This window comes from Musca vetustissima, unplaced genomic scaffold, assembly GCF_032173495.1.
Source record: "Musca vetustissima isolate MV318-11 ecotype Yass unplaced genomic scaffold, APGP_CSIRO_Mvet_v1 utg9530, whole genome shotgun sequence".
NCBI lineage: Eukaryota > Metazoa > Arthropoda > Insecta > Diptera > Muscidae > Musca > Musca vetustissima.
The window spans coordinates 29,241-56,199 of NW_026884621.1; the positions used below are offsets into that span (position 1 = coordinate 29,241).

At 35.3% G+C, this 26,959-nt stretch overlaps 2 protein-coding genes across 2 annotated transcripts in view; one reads left to right on the plus strand and one right to left on the minus strand.

The window, feature by feature from the left end:
* Window positions 1-19,863, plus strand: part of LOC133331654 (uncharacterized) — a 34,057-nt gene extending 14,194 nt beyond the window's left edge. Inside the window, exons 3-5 of the mRNA XM_061540035.1 lie at window positions 3,661-3,746; window positions 19,484-19,651; window positions 19,708-19,863. Coding sequence (XP_061396019.1) covers window positions 3,661-3,746; window positions 19,484-19,651; window positions 19,708-19,863 — 410 coding nt within the window. The remainder of the gene's footprint in view (window positions 1-3,660; window positions 3,747-19,483; window positions 19,652-19,707) is intronic.
* Window positions 19,864-25,122: 5,259 nt separating this feature from the next.
* LOC133331655 (uncharacterized) lies at window positions 25,123-25,767 on the minus strand. Its single transcript, XM_061540036.1, has 3 exons — window positions 25,564-25,767; window positions 25,335-25,502; window positions 25,123-25,278 (listed from the first exon to the last, which is right to left on the minus strand). The coding sequence occupies exons 1-3, from the start codon at window positions 25,765-25,767 to the stop codon at window positions 25,123-25,125; spliced, it is 528 nt and encodes a 175-aa protein (XP_061396020.1).
* Between the last annotated feature and the right edge of the window lie 1,192 nt (window positions 25,768-26,959).

Genomic DNA, 26,959 nt, shown 5'->3' on the forward strand with positions numbered 1-26,959 from the left:
TGGACACTGTATACACTATATACATACAAACTACAGCGAATCCTAGTTTTTAACATCCACAGCAACCAAAATAAACACTTTTATAATAACCGTTAATTTGGATATTCAAATATTTGAGCATCAGAAAAACACACCCATTTTTCGAAAATATGGCAAAAAAAAAATCAGTTTATAAATAATTATCAGATTTGAACCTTTGTAGAGACAAAACCACTCGACATATCGATATAAAATTTCATATTTATTCTAATCGGAGTGTTTTCTATCATACCTCATCAAAAAATTTGTCCTCCGAGGTACTTGCTTTTGACCATTTTTGGCCGTGGTCGTGACACTATGCGGCGTAGGCAAGTAACATGTGTTGTTTGGTGTACACAGTGTCATTTCGGTTCATATTTGCCTCTGGTATGTCCTTTTCCGCCGGATGTTAGAAAGGTCACATAATACTCTTTCGGTATCAAAGGGCTCCGAGAAGTCCTTTCCGACTTTAATTGCTGATCTCGTGCCAGTTAAAGTTCTTCTGCATAGCCATATTAATTTTGCAGGCATGTCGAACACATATAAACACCTCTGAACGGATATGGCTGTTTAATGCGGTTTTATAGTCGAAGAATAGGTGGAATGTGTCTATGTGTATTTCGCGGGTCTTTTCAAGGATTTGGCGCAGTGTGAAAATCTGGTGAATGATGGATTTGCCAGGCCTGAAACCGCAATAATGTCATTGATCATTGGCTTCAGTCGTTCATACAGCACGCTGGATAACACTTCTTTTGTGCACGGGACACAGGATGCTGAGGTTCCAATCATTGGGCATGCATTCCTCTAGCCAAATTGTACTAATCAGCTGGTGCATGCGCCTGACCAGCATCTGACCACAGGTCTTGAATAGATCGTCTGGTAACCCATCGGCACTGGCTGATTTATTATTCTTCTCAGATTGACTGCTGTTCTGCCCCATCACCTGGGCTAGGTGGTATACACTATATAGGGGAGACTGGGGCACCTTCGGCCCTTTTTTTAGAGCTCTATATCTCAGTACTTATTCAACATATATAACAAGTTTATGGTTGATTATTGTCCTCTGACACTTAATTATAAAAAATAGTACCAAAAAGATATAAAAAGATAATATTAGTTAAAAAATTTTACAGTTTTGTAAAAAAAGTCAAATTCGCCGAATGTGCCCCAACCCGGGGTAGATTCGGCATTTGATGGGGCACATTCGGCACCATAGTCATAGCCGGGTAATTGTCATCGCTATCAGTCTGGTTGAAATTCTGATCCTCTAAAGGCTCTATTTGGTTTTAATACGCCACACAATATTTGAATTATAGGGCTTTATTTTCTAGCGGCGGACGTTTACATCTCAAGGTCGCACACACATCAGAAATAGAGGTTTTCTATCGCATTTTCGTCAATACAAACACGTTTGCTCTTACATATGCAATTTCGAGCCATATTAAAGGATTAGTTTTAAAGACAAACTCAAAAACATTTTAATGATATAATATTGCACAATCTGTATATGGCCGAATGTGCCCCACTTTAAAATGCCAAATGTACCCCGAATGTACTTCTTATAGTTTTTTTTCATTTTTTTCGATCTGTTTTGTAAAAACAATATATTTTTTATATTTTTATTATAATACACATCGTACTTAACCACTTTTTAATAATATTCTCTTAAAAATTTAAAAAGTTTTATACACGAAATACTTACGAATTGGAATTGAAATATTACAGAAACATCTATAAAAACACAAAAACCTATGTATCTAAACAAGTTTATTAGCTAGAAATTTCAAACTTTGTGTCAGTTATTTATTTGGATATTCGATACCTATGTATCGAAACTAGTGATGTGCGGTGAGAGCTTCATATCGAAAACGCGATTGCCGAAGGTGCCCCGATGCCGAAGGTGCCCCAGTCTCCCCTACCGTCATCTCTTATTGGTTCAGGGGTATCTTCTTCGCCGCTACAAAATGCTCCTTCCAGATCCTTAATATGCTGACTGCATCTGTCACCAGGACAGATCTACAGGAGGATGTGCATGCACCAAAGCTTTTGGTTTACTGTCTTACTCGTTGGTAAAATTTCCGAACTTCATTCTGACTTATGCACATCTCGAATTGCTCGAGATGTTTATTCTGAAAACAATGGAGGACTTATACACATTTTTGTATTGATTCTATGCATATTCTCTAAAGAGAATATGGGTCTATCTCGTTTCCTCGTTTCCGCATTATGTTTGTAAAAGACAAAAGAAAATGAGATAGACCCATATTTCCTTTAGAGAATATGCATAGAATCAATACAAAAATGTGTATAAGTCCTCCATTTTTTAACCGATTTTTTTGATTTTTCGCATTTTCGAAAGCTTATTCAATTGCCTTCCCCGTAATATAATAAAACTTATACGGCTTGATATCATAATTTCTTCGTACAGTCCGAGGAAAAATAAATTTTGTCATTTTATGTGTATTTTTTCACATTTCAACCACTGCAACTCAGCCAATTCTCAACCGATTTACCAAGTATATACCTTGTTTGAAAGAAAAAATGCTACTCTTCGAATGAGAAGAAAAAGAATATAAATCCGTTGAAAGAAAATGAGTTATACGCGTTTCAAAGTGAAAATCTATGAAACCACGTTTTCTCTACATTTACCGTTATAAAACTAATTTTCGAAGTGACCCAGAAAAACCAAAGGTATATTCGTGGTCCACGGACTCCAACTAAACAGAATTGGTACATTAGAACCCCTGAAAAGATTTTTTGTTTTGTTTTGTATCACAGTGTTATTATCGGGACAAGGAGTGCTTTCGTCAAGCAAGTGGGTAAGTTGAGCGGAGTAGGCTTCGGCTATCTGTTGTGTTTGCAGCCTTCGAAAACGAGTTTCCGTGTTACTTTAGATCGCACCTTTGCTTTGCTAATAGCTTTTCCTTGTACACCTAAGTCTCTTTTTACTCGGTCTTTTTGTACCCGGTTTGAAAATTCAAAGTTTTTTTTAAATGTGTGATTTTAATTTTTTTAAACGATTTTATTCCATTTAGCACGATTTGAAATTTTATGTACTTAATTTTTTGTCAAATTTAATTTTTGCGAAGTATGTTAATATCACAAAAAAAAGTATTTATGAAAGAAAAAAGTCTGAAACCATCGATAGTATCGATAGTTTGCGAACACTAGCTTAAAGATTTATGTGAATTCCCATTTAGCGCGTACAAACAATTTTAACTGGTCAAATCAAATATGAATAGCACTAATTTAGGGGAATTCCATTTTTTAAACGGTTTTTTTTTACACGGCTTCTTCTGGAACCAATCTACGGTGTAAAATCAGACTTAGGTGTATAATAAAAATGGAGAATGGGTGTAGATTGTTTGTGCAATAAAATATCAAATATTATGATATGTAGGTGTATTTTTTAAAAATAATTTCAAAATTATGTTTCAATATTCATTTGGAAAATTTATTTAATATTCACACATAAATATTAATTAAAAACCTATTATTACTTGTTAAATGGAAATAAAAATTTGATCTGTCGAGATCAGTTGCAAAAATGAAGTACAGGTGTTTAACACTATTATTGCTTATTTTCTACATTCACAAATTTGAAATGTGCCGAATTTTATACTGAATTTGTAACTATTCAAGAATGTACCCTAAAAGTAATTGGTCGTGGTAAAATTGGGTTATATGTTTATGCCAAGTTGTGGCAATTACCAATTAATAATATTTCGGTGAGATCAACATTTATTATCAAAACCAAATTAATATATATATATATATATATATACAGGGTTTAAAATGCTAACGCCAAAATAGCAAAAACACAGAAAATTGCCGCACTGCTAACTAAATTCATCCTCAAAATATGCAGCACAGCCAATCACAACTGCAACAAATAGCAATACATTACGAATAATTTTAGCAAACAAAACTAAAGCTTCTTGATTTTGTCAGCAGCTACAAAATAGCAATGATCAACTACAACATAATTGTCAACGCGACTAACAACCAAAGCTTACAATGAAGACTAAGCATCTTGACTATGGCTGCTATGCAAGATTTTTAGCAAACAAAACCCGAGCATTTTTCGATTTCAGTGTTGTCCATTGAAATTATATAAATTGTATGAGATAATTAAAAATCGCGATTATGATAATTTAATTTTTTCGAACAATGACAATTATTAATACTTGCTAAAGGTTTTTATTTAATATATAAGTTAGTTTTTAGTACTATTATTGACAGTTTTTAATTGCGATTTGACAAGTTTAAATTAAATAACAACACACAAAATGAATTGCCTTTTTTCTAATTTGTGCGTTGGCAACACACAAACATAAAAACAACCATCGGCTGATTATTCGTCGGCAGCGAAATATGAATATGTAGTCGTACTGCCGATTAGTCATAACAAAAAAAGCTCGCATGTGAAATACGTGCTTAGCACGAATGCAACAAACTAAAACAGCTAGCCGTTTGCTAATTTAGTCATAATGTCAATATTTTTTAGCAGTAGCACTTTAGAGCTAAAGCTAATATTTTTTGATGCTGCATTTTAAACCCTGTATATATATATAAACATTTTTCTTTTTTTTCAGACTAATTTGGCTTTATTTAAAAAGTTTAGTGGCTATAAACCATTTCTGTATAACATCAGTGCAGATGTGTGTCAATATTTAAAAAATCCCAAAAAATATAAATTTCTTCAACTGTTCCATGGTGTTGTGGTCAAGGATTCAAATATCAATATACTTACCCTTATAATTTGAGTAATCATGGCCAATTCTGATGTTAAAAAATCTCTAAAATGTTGTCCTACTTTTTCAGCACGATATAATTGTTAGAAATTTAGTTTTAGATGCAAATAAATTTCGAAATTTACAATTGCCTCGTGGGAAATATCGATTTGATTTGAAGGTTGTCGTAGGTTGGTGGAGGTTAAGATTTTTGTCGACATAGGCATTGATTTATAATGATATTAAATTGTAATATATAGTATATTGGTTAAGGTAGTGTATTAAAAAAAATATATTAACATGCATAAGAGGTGAGTTATCTTTTTTTTTCGTTCGGTCCCACACCACTCACACCCGCCCCAACCGACCGTGGGGGCGACCTCCCTATATCGAAGGGAACGCGAACCCCCATAGGTTAGTAAAAGGTGGGCTGACCGGCTACATATTTTATCAGCCGGCAAAGACTACTATAAATATACACATATATAATTAAAGTATAATACAGAATCATTCTAATATTTCAAAAACTACACATCTGGCACTCTACTAAATACTACTACATGGAGGATATTATCTAGAAGGGCAGGTTCGAGAATGATTACATCGGCCTGCATTTAGGCCTAGCTACTATATAAAACCATCTAAGGATTTAATATTTAGCGTGAAGGAAGGTATTGAGATACAAAACTAAACCAGCAAGGAAAGTAGTAATGTTGGACCGGGCCGACTATATGATACCCTTCACCACTATGTGTATATTAAACAGATGCATCCTAACAGACGTCGCATCTTTGAACATCAAATTGGAACATAAAATTGGATGAAATATGGGATCTTTATATAAATGCGAACTTAGATCTATCTATAAACATGGCATTCGTCTGTTGCAATGGTGCAAAATTATGTAAATCGATTTCAAGCAAATATCAATTTGAGATCTGTTGGAATATGTCGGTACTTCTATAAAACTCTATTACGTCATTCTATACTCAATTTTTTACGTTGTACAACATTTTATGTCAATCTGACATACATGAGGAGTTTGATGCACCATTTATTTAAAATCGGACGAAAATATATATGAAAGCTATATCGAAATATGAACCGATTTCAACGAAACTTGTTCAAGGCCCACCTTTAAGTACACCTAAGTCTATTTTTACACGGTAGATTGGTTCCAGAAGAAGCCGTGGTTTCAGACTTTTTTCTTTCATAAATACTTTTTTGTGATATGAACATACTTTGCAAAAGTTAAATTTGACAAAAAAATTTAAGTACATAAAATTTCAAATCGTGCTAAATGGAATAAAATCGTCTAAAAAAATTAAAAATATTCAATATTCAAACCGTGTTATATCAAAACAAAAAGACCGTGCAAAAACAGACTTAGGTGTATACCGATATCTCGACTAGTTGATTCGATCTAGACATGTCTGTCCGTCCGTCTGTCCATGTGTCCATTATTGTCACGAGATTGTGCATGTTTATACCCTACACAACTATGTTGTCAGGGTATTATAGCTTTGTGCAGCCCCAAATGTTTGTAACGCCGCGAAATATTGGTCCTACACCCACCTTTAAGTATAACGATCGTCATATCTCGACTCTGAGTCGATATAGACATGTGTGTCCGTCCGTCCGTCTGTCCATTATAATTTGTAAACACGATACAGGCCACAGTTATGGACCAATCTTCACGAAATTTTGCATGTAGGATGGGTTCTGGCCAATGAAGACCCCTATTGTTTTTGGAAAAGATCGGTTAATATTTAGGGGATGAAATGGACCAAATACTAAACAGAGGCCGCAATTATGGCCCAAACACCGCGAATTTTTGCATGGAGAATATATCGGGCCAGAGAATAAGCATGCATGTTTTGATAAAGATCGGTCAATATTTAGCGGATCAAATGGATACTTTTGTGTGAAAAATATATATATATATATATCCTGGAGGATATAGGAGTTGATAGCATATCCAAGAGGAGTGGTTGGCCTTTAAATTGATACCAAATATAGTGATGTATCTACTCAGATGTGGGAGTTACAGTCAAATATTTACAGGTGCTTACGTATTCAGATATTATTTAGTAACCCATTACCACATTAGAGGGAGAAATATCGCGCTGATGGCTTTGAAATTGTTCATGAGGTTCCAGTTATGGTCAAGAACAACGCCTATAATTTTCGGTGATGATCAGATTAAAATTTTGGGATGAAATGGACGGAGAATATAATATAATATAATCCAAAAATCACAACACAACCCACCGTGAAGGTAATCTGGACAAGTAATTAGAAGGACTGTACTGAATATTCGAAAAAAGTAAGGAAGAGGTGTTGTTGACCTCTAATCGGACAAGAGTGTGCAAATATCACGAAATATTACTCAGACTCGGAATAAACATCCTCAGAAAGTTAGAGTTCGTGGTAGTCACTGGTTTTTTGGTAATGATCGGTTCATATTTAAAGGGTGGAATGGAACAAAAAACACACACAATTATAACCCGAACACAACGAAATTTTACACCAGGGAGAGAATCTGACCAAAGAATAAGCGGTTCAAATGGAGCTAGACTTTTGTGTGAAAATGATAATATATATATATATGAACTTTTAATTGACACCAATTTATTATTAACTAGCATATGCCCGTTAGCGAATGTAGGAAATACTTCAACATGTATTAACATATTATTTTACTGCGTACGTCAGAAAAAAGTTCCATTTTGCACACATTATTTCCATAAGTAGCTTCCTCAACCATCCAACGGAAACTCTATCTGTTCACCCACAATTCAAATTGTATCAAATTTAGTACACAGTATTACGAATTTCCACAACTTCCTACTTAACCCAAGCCTTCACCCCCACCATGATTCCAAATTCAAATTTTAGGATTTCAACTCTATTGGGTCACCCACCCAAATTGTACCAAATTTAGTACACAGTAGTACCAATTTCCAAAACTTCCTACATACCCCAATCCTACACCTATTGATATAGGTATTATAGTAGCCCCAATTACTGTTCGACTATATATTTCGAAGTGTAATGTATCAGTACTAATACCGTAACAGCTGGTTAATGTATACGTTATTTGAAACAGTTTGACTTGTCTCAATAGGATTATACTCTAATATATTTTCTATAATATTCACATGTTTAGCATTAATCGTTCAACGACCAATAAAATCCTTCATTCCCATTACCAACTACCTTTATGTCTGTATTCTTATCTGATTTCCCATTATATGGCTGGGATCCCTTCACATTGTAATATTTTTAACGAATTTAGATTTAGTCTTCTTCTTAACTCATGGTTGTAACATGTTCTTAACTGTACATACCTTGGTATTTTTAGGAAACCAATTTCAATCCCAAGATAGAATTTTGTGTATTGAGTAGTTTCCTCTCTACATCCTCGAAATAATAGTTTTATTAATATCCGTTTGATCAACTAAACTTAATTTCTCATGTTTTCAGGTTATTATAACTTTTAATCCATCATCCGCATTTCGCTTCTGGATATCTCCCAATTATTGCTGATGCATATTTTTATTGAATTCATGTTCGTTTTCTCAAATGGTAGCAGAATTATTAAAACAAATTAAAATTTTTTTCAAAATGTAAAAAAATATGTCAACAATTTTTCATTTTACACAAATTTTATTTCGAGGTGTATGAAAATGACAATGGAGAGATGGAAAGCAGTAGACGTTAGCGGAATTACTGAACTGGTGGCTATTGTAATTACTAATAATAATGTACTGATAATAGGACAAAAAATTATGAGTCGAAAATTTCTGATTTTGACCAAATTTTACTTTCTGCCCATTTAAGATTGGATGTGTACTTATCTGAGTATCATATATACTTTTATGAACAGATTTATTCAAGATATTCAGATATGTGCATAGAAAATTCATATTAGTTCAGAGGTATGATTACTCTTAGTCATCGCGGAATTTTGAAAGTTTATTTTGCATACCTTACTTTCATGGGATGGCATGGCTGACTGCGAAAATTCTCAGTAAAATCTGTTAAGCGGTTTTTGACTAATCAAATAAAAATGCTATTTTCGCTGTATGTAAATTATTTAAGTGCAACAGTGAGTGCATTTCCCCAATCGTACCACGCTCATTTTTGTATGCATTATGTGTATTTATACCTATGTTATTCAGACAAATTTTGAATACGGTATCTATTACCGTTCTAAATATATACGCATATTACATGTACAGACATTTTGAGGTATGTTCACTATTGATGATATAACTCTGCATTCACGCGCATTTTTAGAAGTTTATATAGCCTATGTTACTTTCAGGACACGTCATGACATACTGTGTAAATCTCATTAACATCCGTTCAGCGGTTTTTCAAACATTTTTTTCTATTATATATATACATAGATAGTTTCTTCAAGGCAATGACAATCCAATTAATTGTAGGAAATTAACATTTTTTTTGAATATTCAATAATTGACAATTACTTCAAGATATACGCTGCCCATTTTCGGCCAAAATATATCCAAAAAGAACTACGAAAATATGAAACCATAAAGGTTTGATATAAAATGTGTAGAAATGCTAATATCTTTCAAAATATATTTTGCAACATTTTCGCGGATTTTTCTCAAAATGTTCTTTCAATAAAACCTTTCCACTTCAATTACAGACTACTAACAGAAACTTTGAGTCAAGTCGGTCTAACCGTTTCTTTAAAATAATTTTGGCAAGATTTCCGCGGTTTTTTTTCAATTTTTTTTTTTTTTTTCATAAAAACCTTCCCACTGTAGTTACCGACAACTGAAAGACATTTTGAGTCAAATCGGTCCAGCCGTTCTCAATTGATGCGTTAGTATACATTTTTCTTCCTCCATTTATATATATATATATAAACGATTCCACCTCATCCATGGACCAGATTGTATGGGGGAAACGAGATGGCGACTGATTGGCTTCTATTGTGGCATGATGATAACCTGCCCTTCCCAGTTAATCAACAACCGATACCGACGGTCACACATCTCTATGATCCTTTTGTATTGTTTTGTTGAGATCCGTAGTTCTAACCCCATTTGAATGTGCCTATGCAATCCCTGTCGCACCTCGTTTGCCAATTCATCTCGACACAAGAACTCACATTCGGTTTGCCGGCTATCGGGAACTACCACCACACAACGCATCCTTGGAGGGCCATTGCATTTTTCCCCTCGAGTGGTGATAAGGCGTGGGTTTGGTCAAGAAAGACCTTTGTCTGGCTCCGACTCAGTGGATTTCACATACCGAGGCGACGTATTCACCCTGGGAGGACTATTAACCAGCGAACTATCCTCTTCCATGGTGATAATGACCGTGGGTGAGTCAGGTTCCTGCGCTCGTTCGTCTGCGGTCTCCGCTGGAGTTCCATCCATCCAATTATTATCGATTACAATCAATAACCTCATTGACTTGGTTGGAGGGGTTCGGCAGGGGTTGAACTACTGCCACCGGCTTAAGCGTGGGTTTTAGCACCAACCGCTCGAGTCTCACGTAGCAAGGGGGCAACTTTAAATATATTCACAATGTAATTCAATAAAAATTCAAGTCACCATAACAAAGTAATTATATAATATAAAAAAAAACGATTCCACATCATTAATCGCCCAGGTTGTGTGGGGGAAACGAGATGGCGACCTCCACCGTCACACTGCTCCCCCTCCTCGAAAGCTGGCTTCTATTGTGGCATGATGATAGCCTGCCCTTCCCAGTTAATCAGCAACCGATACCGACGGCCACACACCTCTACGATCCTTTTGTATTGTTTCTTGGGGATCCGTAGTTCTAACCCCATTTGAATGTGCCTATGCTATCCCTGTCGCACCTCGTCTGCCAGTTCATCTCGGCACAAGAACTCACATTCGGTTTGCCGGCTATCGGGAACTACCACCACACAACGCATCTTTGCAGGACCATTGCATTTTTCCCCTCGAGTGGTGATAAGGCGTGGGTTTGGTCAAGAAAGACCTTTGTCTGCCTCCGACTCAGTGGATTTCATATACCGAGGCGACGTATTCACCCTGGGAATTCAACCGCTCGAGTCTCACGTAGCAAGGGGGCAACTTTACGAACTTGGCTTTCGGCTTTTTGCTCGACCTATGACGCCGTCCCTTCGCATGGCGTTTTCGAGGCCTGGTTGTCGTTTTAGCGGTTTCGGCGTCTTGCAGGTCTTGCCACTGTTGCTTGTAGTAGGCCTTTTTCTTCAGAGTTGCTTGTTGTTGTTCCATATGTTGCTGGTGTCAAAATCTATGATGGGAAGAAGAAGACAAGTAGCATCGCATCCCCGTGCTTCGAACGGGGCAAAGGTCCATCGAAGTCTGCACAAACGGTGGACCAACAGGGGCCTTTGGCTTGGCTTATATTGCTGACAGGAGGCACAACCTCGCACATACTTCGCAATGTCGCACATCATTCCGGGCCAATAGTAACGTTCGAAAATACGTTTCCCGGTTTTCTGGATACCTAAATGTCCAGCCGCGGGTTGATTGTGACATTCCTGTAATACTCTCGTAAATCTCGCTTTCGTAAATTTGCTGGAACACAAACCCTGGTTTGGTTCTTAATTATTCGTTAAAATGAATGCGCTACGGTTTATTACAACCTTGGATTAGCGCTTTGACATTTTAACGCTTGTTTTGCCGCCTCCTTTAAGCATCAAGTAGTATCAACCTGTCATTCGGCCAGACAGCACGCCTATTGTTGCGTATAGGCATATCGTTGCCAAATGTAATTTCGTTACCAACAACCAAACTACCAAATAAACCATTGAAGCTATTTAGTAAGAAAAGCATTGTTTTACTTTCTTCTTTACTTTCACGGCGCTCTTGTTTCACCCCCCACCATACGGTTCACTGCTCCACGCTTTCGCCGTACTGACTCCCGTCAGCGGAGCCCTTCTGAGCTAAACATTTGGTCCAATCGACTCCAGCGGCTTCGTCAATCTCGTCAAAATCGTTGTCAGCTTCAGCCCTAGCTTTTCGTACCTCAAAACGTTTCAGCGCATATGATGTTTTAGAGATTTTACTATGAAAACACATTATTATATATTTTCTTAAGGGAACCAAACCACCCCCCTTCAAGATTTTTTATTTTTAAGATTTTAAATGGGCTGGCAAATGAATACCAATGCTTGTTAAGGTTTGTAACTTCGCACATATATATTTGAAGATTTAAAAAAGAAGAAAAATAATTTACAAAAAATTTTTGTTGTTGTTTTGTTGTTGTTTTTTTGTGATCAAAGAAAAGTCCTTATTTTTGATGGCGGGCATGATAACTCCGCACTGGAACATCGGAATCCGAAAATTCCAACGGTGTTAGAAAGAGTACATGTCTGGCTCTCGTATGAACTAGGATTATTGACTTCGCTCTAAAATTAACAAAATGGCGGAACTTTGAAAAAATATTTTTGGAAAATCGCCGATTTTTTACCAAAAACCAAGTTAAAAAATAAGGAAGATCTTCACCGATTGGCTTTATCCTAGTTCATACGATAGCTATACACTCACAGAGAAACGTGTAAAAATTTGAAATCGATTGGGTTATTAGTTTTTGAGTTATCGTGCCCGCCATTCGCAAAAAAATGTTTAGAGAAAAACGCGTTTAAAGTTTGAGAAGCCCTTCAGCCGTCACTTGATGCTGACACAATAAATCGGCTATATCTTCAAGAGTTCTTGAGATTTTTACTTGAAATTTTGCAGGGACATTTTTGAATTAGTGTAGATTGGAATTAAGTCAACAAAAATTTTGACCCCGAGAATGGAGGGGTCCCCTTAAACAAAATGATGAATTTATTTAAAGTATCGAATATCAAATACAAACCAAAAACATTTTTCATACACTTTTTGAAATAAATAAAAATAATTTAAATTTTGTTTTTTTCCCAGGACATTCGTTTGATCACAAACTTCACAATATTTTTTATTATTAAATTAATAATTAGCATGCCCACCGCTATTTTAGGTAACATAGAGTATTCCAAATTTTGAACAGTATTTATGCTGATATCTAATCAGCATTCTTTCATAGCATATTTAAGGCAATTTACAAAAGAAAACATTATGTTGAGTCATACACCTTTGCCACAGGAATCTCATATACGCTACGATTATAGTCTGGTGTGCCAGCCGTCCGTGGTAAAAGATTTATATTTTTGTCAGGAAACCAAGTTTATGTTTGCTTCGAGGCTGGATGGAACCGTTATCGTGGAGAAAATTTTATCCTTGTCCTCTTTTTAATCAAAATGTGTTACTAAAACGACGTCTAATAATTCATTATGCACTCAGAATCCATTTTGGTGGACACATCACATATGTACGAGTGTTTACCCCATACCAATGACTTCCCCCAGAAATTAGGCTTGTATGTTGCAACTATAGTAGTTTGGTCCATACAAAAACAACTTATTCTCGTGATCATATACAGTAGACCACTGATATAAGAACATTTTATATAAGAACAACACGGACATAAGAAAATGTTTCATCCATATAAGAAAACAGTTTCTATATAAAATACATTTATATAAGAAAAACTCGCTTATAAGAATGTTTTCGATTTTTAGATGTTCTTATATCCGTGGTCTACTTTACAATTTATTTGTCCAAGGCATATGCAAATTCCACTAATTTCACTTGTAAGCGATCGTTAAACGTAGCTTGGTTATTAGTTGAGTCCATCTTCTTTAAAAATTAGCTTTAAAATACCGTGATATGGTACGTATTATAACAGATAGCTAAAAAATTTCCTTAATTTTGTTGATTTTTAGCTGGTTTCCTTCGAATTCGTCCTTTATCTTTTAAAGTAGAATTGGAATTGTCCTTTGCTGATGATTTTACACCACAAATTTTCCTTTTTTAGACCCTTAATCTAATCACACACTCTGAATGATTTATTTATTTTCCAATTTTTTTTTATTAGAATAAGTTAAGCGAACCCATTTATGAAAAATATTTAAGTAATTTATTACTTTTTCATTTTTCTTTTTTGAATTACTCCCTGACATACTGCTTACAAATATTTTTGATCCATTATTAACTCTAAGTTTGTTTTATTACACCATTTTCTATTTTAAAATGAGCTGCGCTAAAACGAATGTCCTGGCAAAAAAGGCAAAATATAACTTATTTTTAGTTATTTCAAAAAGTTTAAGAAAAATGTTTTTGGTTTGTATTTGACAGGGTGCGAAGAATGATTAAAATACGCTCTTTTTCACGAATGCTCACGGGCGAAAATTCGAATGTTTTCAATTTATCGCAATGTACGAAAAATTCACGAGCGATAAAATTTCGATTCATTCTTTCGCGAGCATTTGTTGCTTAAGAACATTCTTTTGAAAAACTCAAAAACAAATATTCACGAATTATCGCGAGCACTGTTAAAAACAACAACAAACAAAAATATCATAAAAACACACACAGACACTTTCTGTGTGTAGCAGAAAGTGTGTGGAATAACAAAACACATGTCCAACAACTATTGAGTTCACGAACGTTTCTTGTTATTGTTGTTGCCGTTTTGAGCATTCGCGAGCATTCGGGAATGTTTGTTTTCATTCGTGATAGAATGTCAGAAAGAATTTCAAACACCAAACGAAACGAACGAACGTTGTTGTGTGCTCTCACTCGTTTGTTATGTGTGTGCGACCATTATTTCGCGAATGTTCTTTTGGTAAAGAATTTATCGCCATAAATTCATTGTTAACATGAGCACAAAACGAAAATAATGTATTTTGAATAATTCGTCAGCGAATTTTTGCGCACCCTGGTATTTGATATTCGATAACTTAAATAAATTCACCATTTTGTTTAAAAAAAATATAATAATAACGTGTTTTCATAGTAAAATCTCAAAAACATCATATGCGCTCAAACGAATGTCCAAGAATGTTCAAGGGTGTTGGTATGTTCTTCAACAACGACGTCAGCGGGTGGGCTAGGGTTGCGAATTCTGGTATGAAACGCTGGTACCAGGAGACTACGCCCAAAACCGCCTTAATTCCTTCAAATTTTCCGGTGGTTTCATTTATTGAATCGCGGCGACTTTGTCCGTATCGGTTTGAATTCCATCGCCGCTCACCATATGTCCCAAATACTTTGCTTCTCGTTGGAAAAAGTGACACTTTTCTGAGTTAAGCTAGGTGTTCCTCTAAGTTCCTTCCTATGAGAACAAATTCTGAAAGAGCCCTTCCAGCGACAGTGAAGGAGGTGTACTTCCGACTTCCTTCTTCCAGGGGAATCTGCCAGTACACACCCGGAGCCGATCAAGAATCGACTGAATACGAGGCAGCGGATACGCGTCGGGATCCTATAAGCTATTCAGATGGCGGAAATCTATACATATACGTAAATGATCGGCAATGGCCCGGATATTAGTATGGGGAGACAACATTGTTCGTTCACCCGTCGTGGCCGTAGGGGTGTCTGGTGCGGTCGGCTGGGCTTTAGTGCAGCGGTGACTCCACTGGGATCTGTAATGACAAGTGTAGGCCCTCGCTTGGGTGAAACTCCCGCCTGTCTGGTCTGTTTCTCGTGTAGTTCCTGCAACTCCGCTGGTGGTCTTTAGCCGACTCTCAAAATCCAGTCTCGTAAGCGGCGCCGGCAACACACTTAGCGTCGGCTGTTGATCGATAAGCGGCGTACGAAACACGATTATCCACGAGCGTTAAGTCGGAGCACGGTAACTGGCCGACGAAACACGCTTATAAATTTCCACGAATTTCCCGAGTTATAAGCGGCCTACGAAACACGCTTATAAATTTCACACTGTTCACGCGCAATACTCACTGGTTCCCCTTGAATGGTTCCTGAGCACTTGTGTCCTCGAAGTTCACTTGTAATCACTCCATTGTTACAATTCCCTTTTATAGCAAACGTCCCCACGTAGGGCCACTGTCGATAGCCAAAGTACTGTTGCATTGTTGTTCCATTTTGCATTGCCTCGAATTTCCATATGCATGTTGTTGCTGCTTGTTTACCAAGCATTGCATACCACTGCCTGTGCTTTTTGTTATTCCCCATTACCTACGTTCATTCAACAACGAACACTCTTGCCTGCGCGTGTTATTGTACCTATTACCTATCCAAATTTCACAGACTTACCTAAAATTCAACTAACTCCTTCGACGTTTTCCCCACAAAGGTAGAACACGCATAAAGATATGGATTCGACGTATTTGGGTAATACGGCCGTATACAACATTTTGCCATAGTGGGGAAGTTGAATATTTTTGTACGCCCCGTCGGTTAATAGGTAACGTTGTCAAGTTTTTAGCGCTATCCATTCAAATGCTACGAAATTGTACCAAATTTAGTACATTTTAGTACTTTTCGCATACTTATAGTTCGAATGTCCAAAAAACACTTTTCTATATCTATTCTACACTCCATTAGTGACCCTTATTTACAATTTAAGAGTTCTAGCTCTACCGGTTCGCCAAATACAACTGGTATCACATTTATTATTCTAGTATGAATTTCCAAAAACCCAGCCTTGTCTGTCACTTTTGGACGCTCACCCAAAATTTCAAGATTCTAGCTTTAGCCGTTTAGTCTGGACATTAATGAATCGTTAAATCAGTCAGTCAATCACGTTACTCTTTTATTAGCATAGATTTGTTTATTGTTATATGTACTCTGATGTGAGAGTTATATCAATGTGATATGATATTGTTTAGTATTTCAAACTTGACACGTATTAGACTACACTAACTTCAGTACGTTGTGCAAAAATTTGCGGCAATCGGCCTATCTTTGGGTCTTTGGTGCACCATTAACTGAAAATTTCAATAGGATTCGTCCTTCAGCCAACTAAATGAGGACGGACATGCATAAATCGACTCAGAAAGTGATTCAATGCCTATTCTCAAAATAAACCATGGGTCTATCTCGATTACTATTGCCTGTTAAACGGCATTTATATTAGGACTTATCAATGCATGCTTTGCAGTAAGCTTATTCGAAAATTTAACGTCAAATTAACTAAGATAACTAAAAATAATAGGTGTAATACATGTAGTACACTCGTCATATTCGGGTTAAATACCGATTTTATTTATTAAACATGTTCGGCCAAATGTTTATTTAATTACTATTATTTTTACATTTAATATGAATTTGCCTACTTTTGCGAATTAACTCTCAAATAAATACAATATGTAACATTAAAACCAGTGAGGAAAGTTAAAAAGTCGGACGGGCCCGACTATTTGATGTGTGTACTAGAGATGCTCCTACGATTCTTATTATAATATATTTGAGTTGGGTAGCTCTGGAACGAACTAGTTCAATGGAAATATTGCGATAAACGAACGATAGGAACAAGGACCATTTCATTAGTTCATGGATACTTCTATAAATCAAAAAGTTTGCGGGTGTAAATTCTTTGTAGAAAAATTCTGAATATCACTTTGTAGTTTATATTTTAACTAGCATATGCCCGCTACGTCGTTAGCGGGTCTTTCCAAAAAAACTTATATTTTATAGTTAAAATAAACATTGATTTAGCTACACAATATAACTTTATACAGATTTATGCATTTCTAAGTATGTACTTACAATGATCCATATCACATTTTAAACTTGTTTAATAATCTCCACACTTTTGGATAGCTCCTATGCCTTAATTTAAAAAAAAATCTTAGATCTTAGTCTTCGAACATAGGCTTAATTAGCGTTGGTGCTCGAATTTTACTATATAGAGAAAACTTTACTCATTTTCATATATTTCTCAAATTCAACGGTATTAATGTTCAACATTTCTCATCACACCATAATATTCGCGTAAGTGGGGTTGGAAACATCATTAGAAATAAACGTCAGTACTGTTATGGTAGAAATCTTAGAAATATTTGCGTTTAAAAGTGTCAACAATTTAGTACTTGCGTTGTTCAGTGCCTTGTTTCACTTATTTGTAAAATTCTAAAATCATTCGCAGTACTATAAGTCTATGGATTGAAAACTATATTTCATGTAACTGTCAACGTTTTTAGATCAGATTTTGGATTATACAAACAAAATGTCAGCACTTTATCTCTACCCGTTCTGTCGTACACAATATTTAGAACCCTAAATACTAAACTGCGAAAACATTGTTTGTAATACAAAAAGACTTGTACCAAATTCTATCTCTACCCGTATCGCCGTATACAATGTGTTGTACTTTTAAAAATTATTGCTGGAAAGCAGTTATGTATAAATGTTTGTCGTTATAGTTCCAGATAAGTATTTAATAACAGGTTCATATCTTTATCCGTTCTACCGTACCCAATATTTAGTACTTGTTGGTACCTTTAAGTGCAATTTACCAACTTCTTGGTGTATTAGGCAATGCTAATTTCTATCCTTATAAACTTGTTGATGGCGCTGGGAATAATTATATTTGTATTTTAGAAGCCACATACACGAATTCCAAACTCTACCAATTCTAATCGCTCAATACAAATTTTGTAGTTTCCAGGCATTTTGGAACCCTTTTAATAAAAAACCGTTTAGTTGTCCGTTATCATTCAGTTGTCATTTAATATTTAGTACCATTTCAGATATCGGCTCCATTGTATTTTTTATTTAGTACTTTTTATCAACACTTTAGTACTTTGTAATAGTAAAAGCTGCATACAAAGTTCCTGATTTCTATCTCTATCGGTTCTATTGTAATTCAATATTCATAATTTTTTAGTACATTTTAGTACTAATTTCCAACAAAATATTTTTGACCATCGTTCTATTTGTAATAGATTAAGTTACATACCATATTTCAGTACTTTTTAGTACCTTAAGTACTAATTTCCAAAATTTGTTCACACTTCGCCCTTCGCTTATAATTGACAAAGCTGCATACCAAATTTCAAAGTTTTACTTCCTAACGTTCCGCTGTAATATAGTTTTAGTACTTTTTGGTACTATTAAGTACTAATTTCGAAAAAAATGTTCGCACCTAATTCTATTTGTAATAGCTTAAGCTCCACACTATGTTTCAGATATGAATCTTCACCGATTTCATTCAGATGTAATGTTTAGTACTTATTAGTACTAAATTTCAAAAATTTTTCCAACGCACCACTTGGCTTATCATAGGCAAAGCTACATACCAAATTTCAGAGTTCTACTTCCAACCATTCCGGAGTAATACAGTTTTAGTACTTTTTAGTACCTTTAAGTACTAATTTCCAAAAAAATTTTTTGCACATCATTCTATTTGTAATAGCTTAAGCTACATACCCTATTTCAGATATTTATCTCCACCGGTTCTATAGAATTATACTATTTTGTACTTTTTAGTACCTTCTAGTACTAAATTCCAAATTTTTTTCACACATTCCTCTTTGCTCGTCTTATACAAAGCTACGTACCAAATTTCAAAGTTCTACATCTAACCCTTCCCGCGTAATACAGTTTTTAGTACTTTTTAGTACCTTTTAGTACGAATTTCCCAAAACCCAGCGTTATCACACGCCTACGCACCAACCCGGACCTACATGCCAAATTTCAAGTTTCTAGCTTTAGCAGTCACGTTTCTTTTATATATATAGATGATATTGAATTCAATTTTACGTTATGCCTCATTAAATACTTATTGAAAAAAATCATTTAATACAAAAAAAATTATATGTTTACAAACATTTCTTCCAGTCCGAACGTAACCACGTTTTTTGCTTATTTTGTTATGTTTTCATTGCCTTATTTTCTTTTCAGATAAACGTGGCCATATTGAAAAAGACCAACGGCTATCGACCGTTCCTCTATAATGTTACTACGAATTTTTGTCAATTTTTGGCCAATAGGAAGAAATATCCCTTTATTGATGTTTTCGTTGGTATTCTAGTAAAAGATTCAAATATCAATCACACCTGTCCATATAATGTAAGTATCAATTTATGTCACACACACATATATAATAAATATACCTTTTCTTTCAGCATGATATAATAGTGAAGAATTTAGTATTGGATATAAATAAACTGAAATATCTTCCATTTCCACGTGGAGAATATCGTATAGATTTGAAAGTTGCTGCCTACAATGATTGGAAAGCTGATGTTAAGACCTATTTCCAGATATTTGAAGATTTATAAAATTTTCATTCAATTGTTTTGTGATTTAAAATAAAATGATGGTGATTTCGTATTCTATTACAATACTACACGTGTGTGTGTGGAATAGTGTAGATTTTTTGATAACAAATAAAACTATGGTGACATATACAATGTATTTAAAAAAACATTAATCATTTTTAATATTTTTTTCACATTTACCAAAAATATTAATTATTAAAAAAAAACAACAAATATTAATTAAAAACAAATTATTACAAATTACTCTGCGCATATATAAAATAATTATTCATGGCAGCTACTCCATAACAAAATGGAATAACAAATTTGTTAGCGTTAGGCTGTTAAAGTTAACATCGGCTTAAATCTGCAGACCGGCCAAAATGTGGAAGTTGTGCTGGCTCAAGAAAAAATGCGAGTTCAACCATTTTCGTCTTCAGAAGATATTGTTGACGCGTTAGGTTAGATTTCATTAAAGGATGTACAGCTACCAGTGGTCTAGCAGTTGTTTTCATTTTGAGATATATTTTACATAGTGGCCATCCTAAGTACCCGAAAAAGAGAAATAAAAATAAAAAAAAAATAAAAAATTAAGGATAGTAGATGGTGGTAGGTAAATATATTAGTTAATTAGTTTAACCATGATCGATAATTCTACATCCAGGTCCGAACATTCCGTCGGCTTCCTGCCTTCCCGAAGTAGCCGATAGGTAGTCGTACAGATTTCACAATCACTAGATCGGACAACTATGATACCCCTCATCAGCTATTTCATTCCCATTTATTCACTATGTCCTGGATCCACCCAAATATTAAGTCATGCAGTGCGAATTTACATTCATGAACCGCTGTGACGACGATCGTCACTTTCCTGCCTCTTGGAGTCTTAGAGCAGAGGTGTAACGTGACCGTCACATAGCTCCACAACATATTCATCATAAAATACTACTAATACGGCCCACCCTAATATCCATACATTTTTCTTATAAAATACCAGTAATACTACCCACCCTAATATCTATAACAACATTTTAACTCCATTACAACAACACATGACTTGTACGATGAACAATACAACTAAAACAACCATCTGTGTTTACTCATTCCCCCATTATAACTTCATTGCATTTGGCACTGAAGAGTGAGTGAATAATTCTCATTCACTTGATAAAGCCATATGGATAAGTTCCACTTTTCATCACTGAAGTTGTCCAGAACCTGAGTTAGCGAACAGTCAGTCGTTAACAAAAGTCTTCGGCCTTACGCTTTGCCCGCTCCCAGCTCTTTGTCAGCTCCCAGCCATAGGTGCCCAAAATTGAAATGCGTTAGTATGTGTGATAGAAAACAGAACAGTACTGAACAAAAGTGTGTGTACATTTTTGTGGTCGGGAAAATTTTGATGAATTTAATTTTTTGTTATTATATATATTAAAAGCATTATTAAAAATGTATATGTTACAAAAATCAAATAAAGTTTATAAAGTAGCATATACTGAGATAATAGTCATATTATCAAATATTTAATTCTTGAAATAATTAAATATTTGATAATGTGATGTTCTGTTGTTTTTAAAAGTTTTCAAACATACAAAACATTGCGCCTTTCCAAACGCATTTTTAATAATAAAATAAAAATATACTGAGATACTTTTATCCCTAAGTGTGATTACGTTGATTTTCTAGTTGTGTGGACACGACGTCGTGCGCGCACCCCAGCATGTGTTCATTCGTTGGCTGTCAAACAACGACTGAATGAAAGAGCATAACAATGCGTGTGAGTAGGTAGCTACTTTAAAGTATACTGATGGGCTTCATTGCTCCCAGCTCATAGCCAGCTCACAGCTCTTTGCCGGCTACCCGCTCTTTTCCAGCTACCCGCTCTTTGCTAGCTCCCACCTCATAGCCAACTCCACGCTCGCTGCCAGCTCCCCGCTCGTAGCCAGGTCCCAGCTCATAGCCAGCTCTACGCTCGTAGCCAGGTCCCAGCTCATAGACAGCTCCACGTTCATAGCCAGCAACACGCTCGTATCCAGCTACATGCTTATAGCCAGCAACGCGCTTGTAGATCGCTCATAGCCAGATTTACGCCTGCAGCCAGCTTCCCGTATCCAACACGCTCCCGAGTTCAGCTTGCTCCTGAGCTCTGCCCGATCCTACATATAACCGTTCCTGTTTTCAACACGCTCCAGCACCTAACTCGCTCCTGTACTCTACCCGCTCCTACATATAACCGTTCCCGTATTCAACATGCTCCAGCATCTAACTCGCTCCTGCGTTCAGCTCGCTCCTGCGCTCTGCCCGCTCCTACATATAACCGTTCCCGTATTCAACACGCTCCAGCATCTAATTCGTTCTTGCGTTCAGCCCGCTCCTGCGCTCTGCCCGCTCCTATATTCAACACGCTCCAGCATCTAACACGTTCCCGCGTTCAGCTCGCTCCTGCGTTCCGCCCCCACTACAAAGCTGCAAAGGCCAACGTCCGAGAGTAATTACTGCTAAACCATATACAAATAACCATCTGTATTTACACACATTATCTATTGTCTTAACATCCGAGTATTGTAATAAAAGATAAAAGAACCCAATGTTGACGTTTTTATTGCAACCAAGGAAGTTGGTCAATGATAAAATATTGAGATGCCGTATATTTTGGATCTGTAGATGTTACTTTATGAAATTTGCCTTCTTCATTTCACTTTTTGGACCCTTCACCACACTGTGGTACATGGTATTATGTCTTTGTGCATACGTTTGTAACAGGTAAAACGAAACGAGATAGACACATGGTTACTTTTGAGAATATGAATAGAATCACTCTTTGAGTGGATTTATGCATGTTCATCCGTCGGTCCATGTAGTCTTGTAAACTATGTACAGGTCGCATTTATGATCAGAATAGGATTCAATTTGATTTTATTTGGCCTAAAGCCGAACCCTATTGAAATTGGGGAAAATCGGTTCAGATTTAGATATTGCTCCCATATATATTTTTGCCCCATTAAATGTAAATGGTGTACCAAAGTCCCTGAATTAAGTTAAGTTTTGTGAAAATCGGTTCAGATTTAGATTTAGCTCCAATATATATTTATGTCCGATTTAATGTAAATGGTGTACCAAAGTCTCTATATTTCTTCCATATACATATATTTCGAACGGGTGTATGATTGAGGTGAAATTTTGCGGCATATTAGTGTATTTTACGCAAACTAAAGATCCATATTTAGACTATAACCAAAGTGGTAAGGGATAACATATAGTCGCCCCGTCCAACTTTACTACTTTCCTTACTGGTTTATATTAAAATAGTTATCTGAACTGTTCCACGTTTTTTGTTTATCCACATACAGTCGTATTCCATCATAGTAGGGGGATATTCTGTACTCGAAAATATGGTATTCTAAGACAAAGACATAGAAACCGTAAAGACTCGACAAAATGCATTTTGGCAAAATAGTTTATGAAAAAATATCCAGGGGGAATCAATGTTAACAGAGCCATGTTAAGAATAAAAACACCAATACGCGAAAATGTCTTAAGAAAATGTGACGGGGCCGACTATATTATACCCTTCACCACTTTGGGTATATTCAACAGATGGAATCCTAACAGACGTCGCATTTTTGAAGGACCATTAAGACTAAACTAAACATGTCATTCTGCAACCTATACTAAATTTTGGTCAAATATAGAGTTGCTTCTTAAAATGGAACAAAATTATATAAATAATTTTAAAGCAAAATATCGAAATCTAAACCGATTTCATCGAAACTTGTCACATGTTAGGTTACACTTATATCAGTATGTTTTGAGCATTCGGCACTATTTTGAGTTCTTCATTTACTTATAAATCCAAACTTCGTGCAAATCGAAGGATATATAGAGACTTTGGTGCACCATTTACATAAAATTGGACGAAAATATATATTGGAACTATATCTAAATCTGAACCGATTTTCACGAATTTTAACACACATCCTTCTAGACTAAATTCAGTACGCTGTACCGAATTTCGTGCAAATCGGAGGATATACAGGGACTTTGGTGCACCATTTACATACAATCGGTCGAAAATATATCTGGGAGCTATATCTAAATCTGAACCGATTTTCACGAAACTTGGCACACATCATTCTAGACCTAGTTCAGTAGGCTGTACCAAATTTCGTGCAAATCGGAAGATATTAAGGGACTTTGGTACCTCAGTTACCTAAAATCGGGCGAAACTATATATGGGAGTTATATCTAAATCTGAACCGATTTTCACGAAACTTGGCACACATCATTCTAGACCTAGTTCAGTAGGCTGTACCAAATTGCGTGCAAATCGAAAGATATTTAGGGACTTTGGTACCTCATTTACCTTAAATCGGACGAAAATATATATGGGAGCTATATCTAAATCTGAACCGATTTTCCCAATTTTAATAGGGTTCGTCCTTGGGTCAAACAAATGAGCTCTGCCAAATTTCATCCAATTCATAAATCATAAATGCGACCTGTACTTTGTTTACAATTTAACATGGACAGACGGACGGACATGCATAAATCGACTTAGAAAGTGATTCTATGCATATTCTCAAAAGGAACCATGGGTCTATCTCGATTATTTTTGCCTGTTACAAACATATGCACATAGACATAATAACCTGTACCACAGTGTGGTGAAGGGTATAATTAGAGACCTGCACTCAAAATATTTATTTTCATTTTATAAGCTTAAGATATAGCATTAAAAACTTTTAATATTGTTCTCTCTGTTGTTATGATATCGTTACAACAGAGGAAAAACCATCTGTTGGAAATTGCTTACGTATCAATTGTCCTATCTTTATGGTAGTTATGGCAGTATGGTAGAGTTCAATGGTGCAACAAATAACCAACGTTTCATTACTCAAACAACAACAATCACTCAAATTCCATTTACATTGAAGGGAACATTGCAGAGCGTATAAAACTGAATCTAGAATTTCGTGTGTTCGGTTCAGATTTAATTGGTGCATATATCATTTTCCAATTTTTATATAGATTGCACAAAAAGTCCTTAAGTATGTCCGATTGACATGAAGTTTTGCATACATTGTGGCGTAGGGTATCACTTTAGTTGTTTACTGTACTGGGTATTTAAATATTAATTAATAATAATTTCAATACTGTTCTTCAACTGTTATAAAATCAGTTGTTGTCCACATAATATAAAGTTAAATTCGACTTTTACCAATTCTTATTCCATTTAACTGGAAGTGATGTATTTTTATTTCAAACAAACCACATATATGAAATTTACAAATCACTGCTAACATCAACATACGCCTTTACTTCTCCTTTCCAATCATTATTAACACCACCTTTCAAATCGAAACGATATTCCCCGCGTGGCAATGGTAGATATTTAAATTTATTTTCGTTTAAAACCAAATCCTTTACAATGAGGTCGTGCTGTAATGGATATAAAGCTTCAATATACTCGATTATTCTCCATTAAGTTTACTTACATTGTAAGGACACGTATGATTAATATTTGATTCTTTGACTATAACCCGATGATATAGTTCAATGAATGGATATTTTTTGGGATTCTTAAAAAATTTACACAAATCTACGCTTATATTGTAGAGAAATGGTTTATAGCCACTCAACTTTTTGAACAATGACAAATTGATCTGAAAGAAAAATATGTTATATTTTTCCCACATTTAAAATACAAAATATATATTTCCGTACCGACATATTACTTATAGGTAGTTGCCATATATTACCATGTACATTTAAACCAATAATGCCGCGGGAGATTACTTTCAAATTACATTCTTTAAAGGTGAGGAAATCCTTATTAAATGTTTCACATTTCAAATTTGTAAAACGTATCGTTGCATCGTTGAGATTTATGTACAATGCGAACAACAAAAGTATTCGAGCGAACTTCATGGTGCTACCTGGTCAAAAAGATATGCAAATTTGAGTGTGCCTGAATACATTTCGACTGACATTTTGTGTATTAAAATTTTGTAATTAAAAAAATTTTAATTTATTTTTAATTAATTTCTCAGAAATAAAACAAATTGATTTTTAAGTAAATATATTTTATTTGTGCAATATATGTTTTTAATTTTAGCATTACATACTGAAAAATAGTAAAATTAAGGTTAATTTAAGACACATTTTGCGACTTTCACGTTAGGGCTATATTATTGTGGGATGGAAAATGGGCGGGGACTTCATCGTACGAAAAAACAAATTGCTAGATGTTAGCACCTTATTTTCGCTGAAATTTGGTACATTCGTTTCTTGATGGGTACCAAATTTCTCCACTAAAAATTATAAATATAGGTCCAATTTTCTGGTAGCCCCCATACAATGATACTCCAAATTTTCGGTATTTTGGGGGTTTTGAACGCATTTTTCCACCGATTTGGCTGTAATTTAGTACTTCGAGTTCTTATTGGATAGCAAATCTCTCCACTAAAAATTATAAATATAGGTCCACGTTTAGGCAAAGCTCCCATATAAAGGTACCGCCAATTGAGCGCGTTTTTCAACCGAATTCGCAGTAATTTGGTTTTTTGTAGTCGTATATGTTAACAAATCTCTATCCCAAAAATGTTCTTATATCCTTTACCACACTGTGGGATAGGTTATTATGTCTTTGTGCATATGTTTGTATCAGGCAAAAGGAAACGAAACAGACAGATGGTTCTTTTTGAGACTATGCATAGAGTCACTTTCTGCGTTGATTTATGCATGTCGTCTTTTCTGAGCAAAGTCGCATTTATAATCGCATTTATAATCCGAATAAGACGAAATTGGGTGCAGGTCACTTATTTGGTCTAAGGACGAATCCTATTGAAATTGGAGAAAATTGGTTCAGATTTAGATATGACTCGCATATATATTTCGTCCGATTTTATGTAAAAGGTGAACCAAACTCCTAAGGTGGGTTCGATTGAGTTAAAATTTGAAATTTCAGAATTTGTTTCGAAATCGGTTCATATTTAGATGTAGGTCCCATATATATATTTGGTCCGATTTTCTGTAAATAGCGCATCAAAGACCCACCAAAGACTCAATTCTGTCCAATTGATAGGGAATTTTGCATAGATTCAAAAAATGTAATTTGATT

What these genes read in the sequence shown, in the direction of transcription:
- LOC133331655 (XM_061540036.1), bottom strand. Translation starts at nt 25,767, where the DNA reads ATGAAGTTCGCTCGAATACTTTTGTTGTTCGCATTGTACATAAATCTC. An exon ending in TACCTATAAGTAATATGTCG is followed by an intron (nt 25,503 to 25,563) that starts GTACGGAAATAT and finishes TTTTTCTTTCAG; the next exon opens with ATCAATTTGTCATTGTTCAA. An exon ending in ATCATACGTGTCCTTACAAT is followed by an intron (nt 25,279 to 25,334) that starts GTAAGTAAACTT and finishes TATCCATTACAG; the next exon opens with CACGACCTCATTGTAAAGGA.